The sequence below is a fragment of the Adelges cooleyi genome, unplaced genomic scaffold (assembly GCF_023614345.1).
Source record: "Adelges cooleyi isolate 19-005CV unplaced genomic scaffold, UGA_ACOO_1.1 ACOO_flye_CR_arks_rails_tigmint_CR_PRNA_8, whole genome shotgun sequence".
NCBI classification, from domain to species: Eukaryota; Metazoa; Arthropoda; class Insecta; order Hemiptera; family Adelgidae; genus Adelges; species Adelges cooleyi.
In genome coordinates, this window is record NW_026096513.1 from 5,634,449 (window position 1) to 5,649,487 (window position 15,039).

The 15,039-nt window shown below is 32.1% G+C and overlaps 1 protein-coding gene across 13 annotated transcripts in view; it reads left to right on the plus strand.

Annotated features, from left to right (window-relative positions):
- LOC126845549 (F-actin-monooxygenase MICAL3) overlaps positions 1 to 15,039 on the plus strand; it is a 53,305-nt gene that overhangs the window by 32,105 nt on the left and 6,161 nt on the right. For 8 of the 13 annotated variants that reach the window (XR_007686795.1, XR_007686794.1, XM_050584237.1 and 5 more), the window contains 11 exons: positions 3,059 to 3,148; positions 5,320 to 5,385; positions 7,780 to 7,869; positions 9,534 to 9,673; positions 9,766 to 9,863; positions 10,926 to 10,997; positions 12,442 to 12,601; positions 12,697 to 12,955; positions 13,061 to 13,286; positions 13,376 to 13,488; positions 14,493 to 14,675. Coding sequence is in view for 11 of the 13 variants with exons in the window: in XM_050584237.1 (XP_050440194.1) it covers positions 3,059 to 3,148; positions 5,320 to 5,385; positions 7,780 to 7,869; positions 9,534 to 9,673; positions 9,766 to 9,863; positions 10,926 to 10,997; positions 12,442 to 12,601; positions 12,697 to 12,955; positions 13,061 to 13,286; positions 13,376 to 13,488; positions 14,493 to 14,675 (1,497 nt within the window). In the remaining 2 variants the exon portion in view is untranslated. The remainder of the gene's footprint in view (positions 1 to 3,058; positions 3,149 to 5,319; positions 5,386 to 7,779; positions 7,870 to 9,533; positions 9,674 to 9,765; positions 9,864 to 10,925; positions 10,998 to 12,441; positions 12,602 to 12,696; positions 12,956 to 13,060; positions 13,287 to 13,375; positions 13,489 to 14,492; positions 14,676 to 15,039) is intronic. The other 5 variants (XM_050584239.1, XM_050584242.1, XM_050584235.1 and 2 more) reach the window with 4 other exon arrangements.

Consider the following 15,039-nt stretch of genomic DNA (forward strand, 5'->3'; position numbering starts at 1 on the left):
GTACAGGGTGAACCAAACCATATTTACTTTTTATTGTTTTTCCGTACAACGCACCGCGGTACGTTGCGCTTAGGGTTAAAAAATGATTTGCTTGTTTTTTTCAGATTTTTTAAACGATAGTGATTTTAGTTTGTTAGTTTTTAACAAACAAATACACTACTATCTATTCTTGTTATAGTTTATTTTAAAAGGTTGAAAGTATTTTAAACTTATTTCTCTCAATAAACTTATTGCAAAGAAAACTGATATACTTTAGTGATAAATTATTCCTAAAATAGATTATATATAAAATAGATAGACTGTTTTTGATTTGAAAAAATAAGAAAAAACAAAAATCAAAAGTCTAATTTATTTTTATAAAAGTAATTATTTTTCTGATATTTCGAATTAATTTTTTTTCCAGAGATTTGGTTGCTTGTGTTTTTTGTGCACCTCTACAGCCTGGGCTGAGTACTGTTTTTGTACTTCTTTTTTGGTCAAAACTGGGTTGCTATAATTTTCTGTCAAAGTATTGTCGACCGTCCAACTTTAAACAGTCACTCTAGCTTTGATGAACACCTAATTGTCTCTATCTAAACGTACTGGGATTATTTTTCTCTGGAATATTCAAACATATATTCCTATTCACACAAAATGTCAATTTTTGACTTTTACTTTACTAATTACTATATTATGTATTTCATACTTAATTATCATGGCAATCGTGGAGCGGAGAAAATAACTAGTTTTTATTTTTTTTATATTTCTATGTATTTTATACTGTTTATCCGAGATTATTAATAGACGTGTCCCCTAAACCGTTACGTTTACTATTACTATTTATTATTTATTTATTACCTACATGTTTTTAATCTAATTGTACTTAACATCTATACAATTGACACCAGAAAGGTATACTGTATAGGCAACCGGATAAACAGGCAGTCAGCTTTGTTTTTTTTAATCTGTTTTAATACTAATTTATCACGCGAGCGCAGCAGTATTTTGTTCGCAATTAAATGAGGAATAAGTTTTAAAATATTTTCAACTCTTTAATCAAATATTTTCAGATATTGTTATAAGTATTAACTCAGTCAATAGCCATACTCTTGACGAAACGAAACAAGAGTAAGAATAACGTACTTACCTGTATCGTTTCTTGTCCGTGAATATTATGTTACTGTTGGAGACTTTAACGCTTAGAGCGTATATACGGTTATATATATACGACAATAATTGTCTATAATATTAAAATACCACGTTTGTACCTACGTACCTAGGTACAATACACAGACACTGCCGCTTGTTAATTGTGAATTCTGTTAGTTAAACGTTTATTGTATTTTTCGGGCTTGAGTGTAGTGTGTTTCGCACGGACATTCCTGTATTATAATATAAATATATATATATATATATTATATTAAAGCGAAATAATTAGTCAAGTTGAAAAATAAAATACTTATACATGACGTATCAACCGTGTGAAAACACACCAGGCTGGATTTTTAACTGGGTTTTTCAATTATATACATACGACCGTTTGTTGTTCACGTGAGAACACGAGATGGAATGCGCTGCTTGTGTCCGTCCAAAGGATAAATAATTAGCTTTTTAACCGTTTCGGGAATTGTTTTATTATTTTTTTTTAAGCTTTTGTCGTCAACACAGTGTGTTCATAGCGTTAGTTTTGTCCGCCATTGCGATTCCCAAAGGATTTCTCGACAATTACAATTTTTCCACTTGTTTTTTCACATTTTGTTTTGACACGAAGCCGTCTTAGTTTATTATTCTTTTTCAACCAGTATCAGAGTCTTGAACGACACACTTTGAGTGTTATTTTTTTATCAATACAAGTACTATGTTAAAATGTAAACAAAAATAATAGCCAGGACAGTTGTTAAAACTAAAAGTGATAAAATCATTTTCAAGGTAAATAGCAAATAGATATGATTTTCAATTAAGTCTAAGATACTCAATTTCTTTTAGGAAAATTGCATTATGGTAATTTCTCTTTTTGGAGATACTCCACCCTTCCTACCGCCACAAACTTTAATCTCTAATAACTTTGAAAGTAATTTTCAAAGACCTGGTTATCGACTAGCAAATTATTATTATTATTTTTTTTTTTTTAATAGCCTTTATTGGGAAATATGATCGCTTGACAATTACAAACGGCAAATTATTCGTAATTTAAAAAGTTAGTTAAATAAATACGTTATCATTTAAGTTTCAAAAAATTATAGAGCTCTGGTAAATATTTAGTAATTTTAAAATAACATAAACAAAAATGTTTTCAAATAGAAAAACTACAAAATTGCAATCGTTCTAAGAGAAAATTGAATGTAAAAACTTTCCCATTTATGGCACACTAGTACTGAATACACACTATTAGATTAATCATCAATTAAATTTTCAAACCCTAAACACCCTTTCTGGAGAATACAAAAATATTATAATAATCGATTAAATTCTACTTTTTCGGATAGTCATAGCGTGTGCCTTATTGTTTTGAGTTAACAAATATCATATTTTAATTTAACCTTGTAAACTAACGAGCCAATAATACTTGATCTGATTCGCATCATAGCTAAACATATCGACTAGTTCCGAACAATTATTGTTGGAAGTCAAAAGAAGAGGCGATGTCATTTCTAACTTGTATTGTTAATTGGAAATGCTTTTGTCTTGAAAAATAATTAGTCGAAACTGGTTAACGGCCGTTCATTGTTTTCATTGGAACATTATCATAGCAATGAAACATACACAAGCCATTTGATAATCAAAAGTCACCGGTAAAGGGGAAAGGCGAATTTCGCTGTAAATTATTGGGAAATTTAGGTGACTTCGTGTACATAAGAAAAACAAAAAAGGAATACTAATGAAATTGTAAGGGAAATCTACCAGGTCGTAGTTGGCCAATCGCCGCCCTATGTGAATGATCGCCCTGCTTTGTTGCTTTTGTATATTATTATTATCTTTACTATTTTTTTTTTTTAATATTACTATTGAGAACATGATTTGTTCACGCATATGTGTGTTATTGTGTTTGTATATTATTGTGTGTGTATGCTTTTGGCAGAAAAAAACCTACTGCGACGAAGCTAACCGAAAATCGTCTACCGTTATACCAGAAGAACCCGTGCCCGCTTCCGTTCCCATCGACGAACTGGTGAGTGAGAAACATTGCCAGCGCTTAGAATAAAAAAAAAAAAAAAATTAACTTATATAATACACACGGCCGTTTAAAAAGATTATACACTTACTAGTTATTTTTATTTTGTAATACTAAATTTTTGTTCAAAAAGACCGAATAAAAATATAGTGGGTTGCATTGACAATGATAATATAGTAGGTGAAAATCGCATTGCTCCGTCTACACCTCCCCCCCCTCTAACCAATTTGACCTAACTTAACTTTTTTTAAAATTAAAATTTAATTTTGTACTAGAATTCCTTGAACTCAATACCGGCTCTCCCGTTAGCCCTTAGACCCTTTCAGCCTCGTTACCCGGTTAGGTTCACACATATACAGGGTGATCTATCTGATGAAAGATTAATTTTCAATATATTCCCAAGATAATGCACACATAGAGTGAACCGCCGCCTAACGTTAGACAGTCATAAAATGTTAAAATTGTCTTTTAGAAAGTTAATTAAATGTATACGTTCCCGTTTAAGTTTCAAAAGTCGATAAGAGCTCTGGAAAATGATAAAACAAAAAGTTAAATAGTTGATCATTTTATAATATTGTAAAACAACATAATATAGACGATCCGTCCGCCAACTCACAAATACAAAACACAATAAAATGTATTCGGGTTAAATTATAATTTTAGAAGGATTTACCAGTCTTTTCCTTTATACTATTTTTGTGTATAATTAATTGTTTTTTTTTCGTTTTATCACAACGAGAACGGTTTACAGAAAACAATTGACTAGATGATAGAATTAGTTGCTTAATAATGTAAATTATACCAATTTTAAGAAACAGGGCACGTCGCAAATATGCTTGTCGTATACCTTCTGCGTGTAATGAGCTTAATTTGTTGTGAAGTAATTAGTAAAATATATATTCATCATCATTATTATTTTCCACGCACTATGTGTTTTAAATATGTATTTTAACACTGTTTCATTGAATTAAATACGATAATATTCAATTACATAATTGTCATAAAAGTATTCATTTCCCCAAAAAATGGCATCATGTTTCGAGGAAATCAATTTTTTTTTTAATTACAAAAATGTATAACTTATGTAACAAAATGACAAAAGCCGAATAATTTAAGCCGGAAAAGTATTTGTAACTGACAAATTACTAAATTTATTTATTCTAATATAATTTGTTTAAATGACTTATTCATCTTGCAATAAATAACTACATTATGTACATTAAGTTCATATTATTATTAGTATATTTTTATTGTTGTAAACGATAAATTATTTACACAGAAAAAAAATCCTAAAATTATAACTTTCAGGAAATGTATTTACAAGAGACTTAAACGTATTAAAAATACACACATAATTCGTTTTATAAAAAAAACTCCATGAATAAACACCAAAATTACTTAATACCGTCACTAGAAATAATATTATTTCAATAGCCACTCACTCACATCGATATAATTATTGAATTTATTTTTATTTGGTTTCTATTTTGAGAAACAAAAAAGTCTTTAAAATACTTCATAATTTATCTTGAGGGATTAAGGGTACTCAGATTTTTTAAAAATTTTATTTTCTTGAAGTATATTTATTTTTAAAGTAAAAAAAATTGTATTTTATTGGACGGATTCCAATGAAATGTCTACAGCACATTCTAGACACGAAAGACTAATGTGTTTAGTCAAAGGATTTTTTTTTTTGGGGATCAGTACTTTTTTTTATAAACAATAAACAAGCGCTTTTTTCCTTAAAATGCATACATTAACTTTCAGTAGCTACCAATTTGCTTAGTTTAGAAAAAAAAAACTTAAATTAAGCACTAGAATGAAGTGTTCAACTAAATTTTGTAAGAAAGCGTTCAAAAATCAATCGGATAACTTGATGCAGACTATTGTTTCGATATGAAATTTGTTGGAAAATTTTCTTGAAACGCATAGTTGTAAAAAGTTGGTATTTTATGTCAAACAAATAACACTATACAACATTTGAAAAAAAAAAAATTGTTTTAAATACCTACCTATTTTTCAACCCTCTGATTACCTCTCAAGTAAGGAACTATATAGGCGCACCGTGATACGGATTAGACTTTTTAGCATGGCGTACGATTTTTTTTGTGGCTATTTTGTTTTCAACGCTTTGATTTGCTGATTGTTTTTCTCTTTTATTTGTAAAGAAGCGGAATTTCGTGGGTGCCATCGACAGACAACCGTCGGAAAGCGCATTGACTAACGGTTGCTCGGTAAGTTCAATAATAATAATAATAATGTAAAATATATGTCAAACATGTCATGTCGCCGCTTTAGCTTCGCGCCAAATATGCACTTTACACATTATGTGCAACAAACATAACGCTTTCGGTCGTTGTATGGTCTATTTTTTTTAATTTTTTTTTTTATGTATATACATTTATTTTTTCTTGTACGTTGCTTAACACGCTGACACCAGACCCGGGGAAAGGCTATTATTAGACCGCCAACGCCATTGCCGATACACCAGTAAGTATATACTAATATGGGTCGGATGTTATATGACGTGCGATGGTTTAGGATTTGTCCAGATCGAATTACCGCCGGGTTTTTTTTATTTACCATCAAACGAACGTCCTAGTTTTGGAACTATTGCTGGACGTCCACTCCTCCCCCCCCCAAAAAAAAATAGCTAAACCAACCCGCAACTCGTGTGACCGTTTAAAGCCTAGGTATTCTGCCTAACCCGGGAAAACAATACGGGATGTTTAAAAATTCTCTTATCAGCTGATTCTCTTATCAATAATCTCTTATCTTTTGATATCGGTCGTCTCTTATCAGCTGATTCTTTTATCAGTTATCCGGGAATTGTGTAGATTTTCCCTTGTCACCATGACAAAGTAAATTAAATCACAGATGACGCTCTATGTAAGCAATGATTTTCGAATGGATGCCGCCATCTTCTCATTTGTCCTAAAATTACAATATCTATTACACGTCTAGTGTATGGAAATGACGTTATACGGTTTGATAAATGAGATAAGTGTTAAATGCACCGTGTTAAATTTTGAGAGTGTCCACCCCGTGTCGCCATTCCACCCCCACCTCAGCCGTGCTTATTGTTATCTCCTCCCCTCGCCCCAGAGGGGACATTCCCCTTTCCATGTGAAATTGAATTATATTTTATCCGTTTTCACCTTGTTTTTTTATTTGTTCATTACAATGTATGTAACAGTAAGCTGTATCTCTAAAACTGGAGCCGATCTCCAAACGAATTGATAAAAATATAATAAAAACACTGTACCAAATATGTCCTATATTGGGTCTAATTTGTGTCGCAACAAATAAAAAAAAAAATGTTGCCCTGTATAATAATTGGTAGATAGAGAGGAGGTGGTTGAGTAACATAATATTAAAAATGCTTTTCTATGTAACCATATATTACATATTTTGTACTTACCGTTGCCAGCAATACATAAAACGAGGTTGGATCTTATAATAATAATAATTAATACTTTAAAATTGCATTAAAATTAGAAAACGCGAGTCTAGATGGATAAGACAAGAGGGTGCTACTATCATATATGTATGTAAACGTATACTTGAACGTACATCACTTGTTGAGGTTATGTTGTTTAGATCATGTACAGTGTAAAATAGCCACACCACAATTACTGGTTAAATAATAAAATACAATCAAAAGACAAACCCACCTAACGTGATTTCATTGGCAAATCTCTCATAAGAATTGATCGCCAACATTTTTGACAACGATTACATAAAATTTAAACGATTTGGTGAACGATTAATTTCTGATTTTTTTTTTTTTAAATTATACAAACATAAATAATATAAATTTTACAAATTTATTGTAATTTTGTAATTAATTAAATCAACAACTTACTTATGTAGGTGATATGTATTTTAGATTTTATTCAGTAGAGATACTACGACCCCTCGATTTGTATGAGAATTTTTCAAAATATCAAGTGGCATGATGTGTTATTAATTTTGACAACTAAAAAAACCCAAATTATATTGTATAGATGGAAAAAAAAAATGCTACTTGAACACGTTATAGAATTCAAACAACGCAGAAGTGACATACGTTTAAGATACATCCCGCAGAGATTATTAAATCCAACCTCGTGACCGATTTTATGGTTTTCAATTGGTACGCTGTCAATTTTATCTTCTTCCGCAATGCATTTCTTGGTATTATTTTTTTTTAAATACGACCAGCTGGAATGTGCTCAAAAAAAAAAAAATATATATAACATTTCCAACTGCCCGGGGCTCGGCTTTTGGCTGTTTATTAATCTTAATTATATTCAAAGTCTTAGTCTTAAGTCAACAACTCGGTATTGGAATAACAAAAAAAAAAAAAATTGGTGGCAACCGTGGTCGACTGGAGCATGATTTACAACAAGGACCTCTATCTATCGTTAACACTATTGTTATATTGTAATAACCAAATAACATCATTATCTTCTGTAGATCAAATAAAATTAAACGAAAAAAAAACACTAATACTAATTCGTTCTTTCGCGGTATTCATTTCAGTGTGGAGGTCCTCGGTGAACGGTTAACACACATTAAAACCTCGAACGACCATTTACACGGTTATAGTAGTTAATTTTGTATTTTTTTTTTTTTTTTATATATAGAAATCAAGTTTTGGCAAATTCGATCAGTTGGAAAAAAAAGCCATCCTTCAACAGAGGTCTTTGGATTCCGACAAGAGCGACGTCAAACAGGTAACGGTTGTTGATTATAAAAAATCTGGGTTGAAAAAAAAAATCCTCTAAACGAAAGACGTATTGGATATTGGATAACATGATTAGCTGATCTCTGAGTCTCTTGTCAGTTGCACAGGAGTTATTCATTTCTCCTTATCACCAACCCATCCCCACCTCATCCTCATCTATCATTTCCCCTCCTATAGAATTATTTGATTTTGGGTATCCGGTCAATTGGAATTTGAAGCCCTGTAATGCGAATAACGTTGGGAAATTTATTTTTCCAAACTTAACTGAATTTTACATTTTTAGTATCTGGAAAAACCAGAAATAACTTTCTGGCGTTTTCACATTAGTATTTATTAGCAAAACTACAGTAAGAAACTTGTTATTTTCTCCGTTTCACGGAAAAACATTGCATCTTGAATATGTTATCTCTTACCACGGAATTACAATTCTTGTGTTACCACAGAATAAACATAAGGGAGTCTTAGAGTTTATCAAAAAACGATAAGACATATTAAGAAATGAACAGTAACGCCAGAATTCAGATATTTTTATTTTTCTGCGATTCATGGTTACACTGTCCATTTCTTAAATGTCCTACACCGACTACAGTGTCGTTGCCATTTTCCGCGTTTGTGGAGTGAACAGTTTAGCCGGAATGAACGAAAAATGAGAATTTCCCTACGCCTACCAGCACTGTTCGCTTCTCAAGATGCCGGACACGGATTTCATCTAGTCCCATTAGAGCCCATGTAAAAATTATATAGTTTCACTTCTGTTTGTTTTGCGGTGTAACGCGAAAATGGCGACATGAAATTTCTTGTATCCAGCCCAATAAGATGGATCCATGTTCTTCTTTTTCTTCTTTATCTTCGCCTTACATTCCCAGCTACATGGGGTCGGTCATCCTAGTCCTACACCTCCATTGAGCTCGGTCTTATACATCTCGTTCAATCATCCCAGCTATCCTCATATCATTCTGTATTCCATCCATCCATCTTTTCTTTGGTCTTCCTCTTCCTTTTTTCCCCTTTACATTTATCTTTATAACACCCCTCACTGCCTTTACTCTTCTCATAACATGATCGAACCATTTCAGCTTATTCTCTCTCATTTTCTCGACAATTGGTGCAACCTAGGAGTTGCATCAATTGTTGCATCGCTCCCCCTTATGTATTAATTTCTTATTCTATCTTCCTTAGTCACTCCACTCATCCACCTTAACATTCTCACCTCCGCTACACTCATTCTCTGTTCAGTTTTCTTATCTACTGTCCAACATTCCGACCCATATAACATTGCTGGCTTCACTACCGACCTATACAATTCACCTTTCAATCTTTCGCTCCCCGCCATTTTTTTGTACCACCGATCATAAGTACTTAAACCTATCAACCTCACACACTTCATCATCACCCATCTGCATTACCTGTCTTACCCTATAACTTCATCCAAATGCAAACATGATTGTCTTCGTTTTACTCCTACTAATCCTCCTCAGTCCTTTCCCTTCAAGCTCTTTTCTGCACTCTTCAAGTCTCTCACCCAATTCTTCAGGACTTTCCCCCACCATTCTTTTTGAGACACCCTGTATGATAATGATTTGAATAAAAATAAAAAAATCAATAATCAATGTTATAACAATGATAAAGTGAATTTTGATTTTGATTTTTCAGAATGGTGTGGCGCGTCCGGAAGTCAATTCCGTGTGCAAGTCGTGTGATAAAACCGTATACGCCATGGAGCAAATCAAAGCGGAACGTCAAGTTTGGCATAAAAACTGTTTCCGGTGCACCACGTGCAATAAACAACTGACGTGAGTACACAACTATAATATAATATAGGTCTATGCATTTGTTGAGCATCTTTTTAAAAAAGAAAAACCGTTTGGCATATCATGTGTTATAGACTCGACATTTATAGCAGTCACGAAGGTCTGTTGTACTGTAAACCGCATTTCAAGGAACTCTTCCAGCCCAAAGCTGTGGTCGAAGAAGACGAGCCAAGTAATTTTTACAGTTTTCGCTATTATACTATCATTACACCAAACGAAGAGGCGTTCTCCGGACAAACGGCCTATAAATTATTTGGTTTTGAGAAAAACTCGAGTGAAATTGTTTAACACTTATATTTTATGACGTTTTTGGCTTTAAAAATATGTTTCTTGCAAATGTATTTAAATAGCAAAAACATTAATGTAATAATTAGTTGGATTTATGTGATATGGGTTTTTTCAAATTATTTCCCTAACAAAAAATGTATTTAACGAATAACAAATAAGCTGTTAAAAACAAATTGGTTATAAAAGTATAAAATACAACATATAAACATTTTACCAGGTATATTTTATTATGGAGGTTAATTATTTAAAATGGACCCTTTGTCAAGAGAACGCCACGATTATTACAATAATATATTATATTATTACAATATAATATAAAAAAATCGCAAAACGTATACTTACATGTATTTAAAGTCGTGTTTTCGGTTCTTCTAATAAAAAAAAAATAGTTTGACTATTAAATTCAACAATTTCATCCCTTCTACTTTGGAATGGAGAAAAACAAACGATAATAATATCGATGGTAGCACTTGTTGTGAATCCACTTTTTTTCCAAAATAAACTTTTTAATACCAATAGATAGAAAATTGAATGCTCTTTATTTATTTTTTTTTTTTTTATAAAAGTTCTTTATATTTGTTGCGGTATTTACACATTTACAATAAGAACGTCATTTACTTAGAAAACATTAGACACTCTTTTTGTTATTATCATCGAAAACCCATAATAAATTATTTATAAAAACGCATTAATAATAATTGACGTTTTAAAAAAATATGATTTACATATTGATATTTAACCGCAATTATTACTCTTTACAGTTTCTCATCGAATCGTCCACATAAAAGCTGGTTTTCCCAACTTTGGACGCATATTTTTTTTTTAACAAACTGTTTCTGCTTAACGTCGGGGGGAGGTGTTACTGAGCCCCCCCTTGTCCCACACATATATATATGATATTATTTTTACATGATCTATTATTGTCACGATAAATATTATATTGTAGTCAAACGCAAGAAACCGGAATTGATTATACGCGAAAATCAGCCCACAGAATTGCCACCAGACGTGGTCAGAGGTATATTTTGGTGATGCAATGTATCCTGTAAACAGTTTTTTTGTGTCCGTTTGTGTCTGTCGGTTTTGTATTTCTTTAATATTCACCTAATACGTCCAATATTTACACGACACGACGACCGTTTCGGCGTTGTTACCCGTTAACACACAAACCCGTTGGCTTTATTGTTATTTAAATAATTATGTTTGTAGTTACCACCGTAGACCATAGCTGTTGTGCCTCATTATTCGAATAAAACGTTATCTAAAAAAAAAATATACATTATATAATCTAAAAAAGTCATCTAGATAACACGTTATTCAAGCGAAAATTATTCGGTTGAATAATATCCTACTTAATTAATAATCACATTGTATTTGAATAATTTCAAACGCAATTATTTAAATTAATTTGCAAGTGCGATTTTCAAGTAGTTTTTTTTGTTTTTATAAGAGGTTATCCACCTGTAAATTGTAGTATGAAAACAAGATCTTATTCGGGTCTACTACAGAGGCTCGGTTGTACACTAAATTCACTAAATTTCCATAGAAAAAAAAAGATGGACATTTTTATTAAAAATCAAATAACTTTTTTCCTGTACATTTTAAAACTGAATTTTTCTTAGTATTTTTTAAAAAACTATTAAAAAATAGCTATTTTAGAAAAAGTTCTTCTCTATTTACTGTGAAAATTCGTTGTTTTTTTTTTTACAACAATGCCAAGACTGGTGGTTTCGATGTGGAAAAAATTGTAGTTTTTTCTACAATAAAGACTGTGATAGTGAAATAATCAATTAAGAATCCTCATTATTGTATTAATAAGTATTGAGTATACACGATGTATAATAGCTTTATGTTTAAGATTTAATTTAAGATTTTGCACGAAAATTGCCTATACTTTACACCTTATCGAATAGGTTGGTGGCCGTCCTCTTAAACATAATTTTGTATAAATGTAATATAATACGTTTTATAATATTATAACATTTAAGTAAAATTGTATGTTTATTTATTTTTTATTTTAATTTACTATTTTTTATTCGAATAAGAATTTGCACAACTCTGCCACCACTAACTCGATGAACGATAAAACGATACAGATGTGATTTTTAGAGTGTTGTGATTAATAACAATAACACTTTTTATGGTTTTTTTTCCTATTATAATATAATATTTAAATTTTTTTCTATTTCGACAAATTTGTACCGGTGTTTATTTTTGTGGTGCGCTGTAAGCTGTAACGCAAAAATGAACATAGGTTGAAAATTTGTAAAATAAAAAAATATTAAAAAATAGCTATTTTAGAAAAAGTTCTTCTCTGTTTACTGTGAAAATTCGTTGTTTTTTTTTTTTTACAACAATACCAAGACTTTGGTGGTTTCGATGGGGGATTTCATAACCAGTACAACCAATAGTGTGTAAATATTTGTATGTGATTATTATTGGAAATTATCAATTATTTGCAGCCAGCGACAAACCGGATTTGGGCTTGGAAGAACTGAGTTCGTTGAACGTCAAGTCGCGTTACCAAGCTTTCGAAAACGCTTCGGTCAACGGCAACGGACCCGTTGAAAAGTCGCCGGTCAGCGTCAAGCGGTCGCCGAGTATTCTGAGCAAAATGGCCAAGTCGGTTTTCACATATTATCTCATTTTATATATATAAACAATTACACGTGGATAGTGTGCGATAATAATTTCTCGAACCATTGCTCTCCGGACAGGTTCAAGTCCAAAGGTATGGACGTCGGCGTGCCCAACGAAGCGTTGAACGGAGCTTTCTTCGAACCGTCTTCCAGCAGCGACGGCGAGAACGACGAAGACGACGACGGCGGCGAAGTGACCAAGAACTGTATCTCCAAAGAGAAGCCGATGAGCTTCGACAAAATGGAGTCAGTCAAACGCAACTGGGAAATGCGCCGCGAAGAAATGAAAGAGGAACACAAACAGGAAATACAAAATATAAGATCGAAATTGTTTTTGGTCAGTGATTATATTTTATTATATGGAATATATTGTTGTTAAAAAAATTTTTTTTTTTAAAACGATGCTGGTGTTTCGAACTAATCGAATTTTATATCTGTTCAGGGCAAACAAGGCAAGATGAAACAGATGTACGAACAAGCGGTGGCCGAGAGCGAACGCACCGGAGTCAAGCGCGACGTGAACATCAACAAATCGGAAAAAGCCAAAGTCATCAAGGAGAAGTTCGAAAGGGGCGAGACTCTGAACGACGACAACGAAAACGGAGAACCGGACGAGGCCAACAAAACGACAAATCAAGACGAAGACGAAATGAGTGTTTTCGAGGCCGGTCAGCGATTATACGTCATTTTCTTTTTTTTTTAAACAAGCTTAAGATTTTTTGTTTTTAGTTTTGAGTATTTTTTTTTTCTAATTCAGGTATTTCCAAGAAATCCAGAAGCCATTTTATGGAATTGGACGCCAACGCGGCAAAGACTTTGCAATCGCCGCCCATTTCCGTGGCCAAAAAAGAATTCACTCCTAGCAAACCGGTACGTTAAGTCGATTATAACAGTGTACATACAGGGTGTTCCTGTATGAAAGGTAAGTAATAGGTGATTGGAGATCTAGGGGACCCCTATATAAGCCCCCCTTTTTCATTTTTTCGATAAGTAAAAAATTGAAGATTTCGACAGTTAAGTAAAAAAATAATGACTTAAAAAAAAAAAACTATTCCCTGTTATTCATTGCAAAAACCTCATCTTAAAAGAGGGGCCACATCATTTTCAGTCCTTTTCGGCCCCTAACTCAAAAAATGATAAGAGAAAAATGATTAGAAACCTGAAATAAATGATAAGTGATAAAAGATAAATGCTAAGATATAATTGATAAGAGATAATTGGTAAGAGATAAGTTATGAGAGATTAGAGATAAATGATAAGAGATAGGTGCTAAATGATAAAAGATTAGAGATAAATAATTAGAAACAAGAGATAAGAAATAAATTATAAGATATTAGTGATAAGAGATAAATTATTAGAGACTAAAGGTAAGAACAAAATGATAAGATTAGTGATAAGAGAAGAGTTAGGGGCTGAAAAAGACTGAAAACGATGTGCCCCCCTTTTAAGGTGAGCTTTTTTCATTGAATTACATGGAATAATTTTTTGTTTTTTTAGGTCATTATTTTTTTTACTTAACTGTCGAAACCTTCAATTTTTTACTTATCGAAAAAATTAAAAATGGGGGCTAATTTAGGGATCCCCAAATGTTCAATCACCTGCTACTTACCTTTCATGCTGGAACACCCTAGATATACAACGTGATCATTGTTGGTTTGTAAATTATTTTACAAAAAAAAAACATTATAATATATATATATATACAAATATGAATATTTAAAATCATTCCTACGTGTACGGCATCGTCAGGTCAATCGAATATCGTAGCGTTAACAATAAGGCGTCCCGTGTATCGTGTGAACTCATTTTGACTGGTTCAAATTCTACCTTTTTTCTTTTTTTAATAAACGTCTTTGCCAATTTATGTCTCTTAGATAACGCCAATGTACAATCGGCAAGTATCCGAAGATGTGGTCAAAAGCAGTGACCGCATTGAGGACGTTACCGTAGAAACGGCCGATGTTTGTTCAAAGTTTAAATTCTTTGAAACCTATAAGCCGCCTCCGGCTCCTAAGAGACAATTCAGGATCACACCGCCGCGAGAAGGCCAAACTAAGGTTTTTTGTCTGATAAAATCTGATGATTGTTTTCCTTCTAACACTCTTGACGAAATTATTAAACCACTAAAACTAATTGTATAGTGATTTTTTTGTTTTGTGTACCGTTCACAACTTTTTAGCGTTGATATTTTGTATTTGAAGTATTTGATTTCTTTCTTTTATTCTACTAATAGAATGTATTGATAACGAATTAACAATATCGACTCTAATAGAAAAACCGAGACCTGTGTAACGACCCTTGTTTTTTTTGACAATGATGTATACAGATTTTTTTATTCATTATTAATCGATTTCTCTTATGAAAATACCGATAAAATCTAAAAGCACATTTACAAGTTACAACTAATAAAATAGTTTTTAT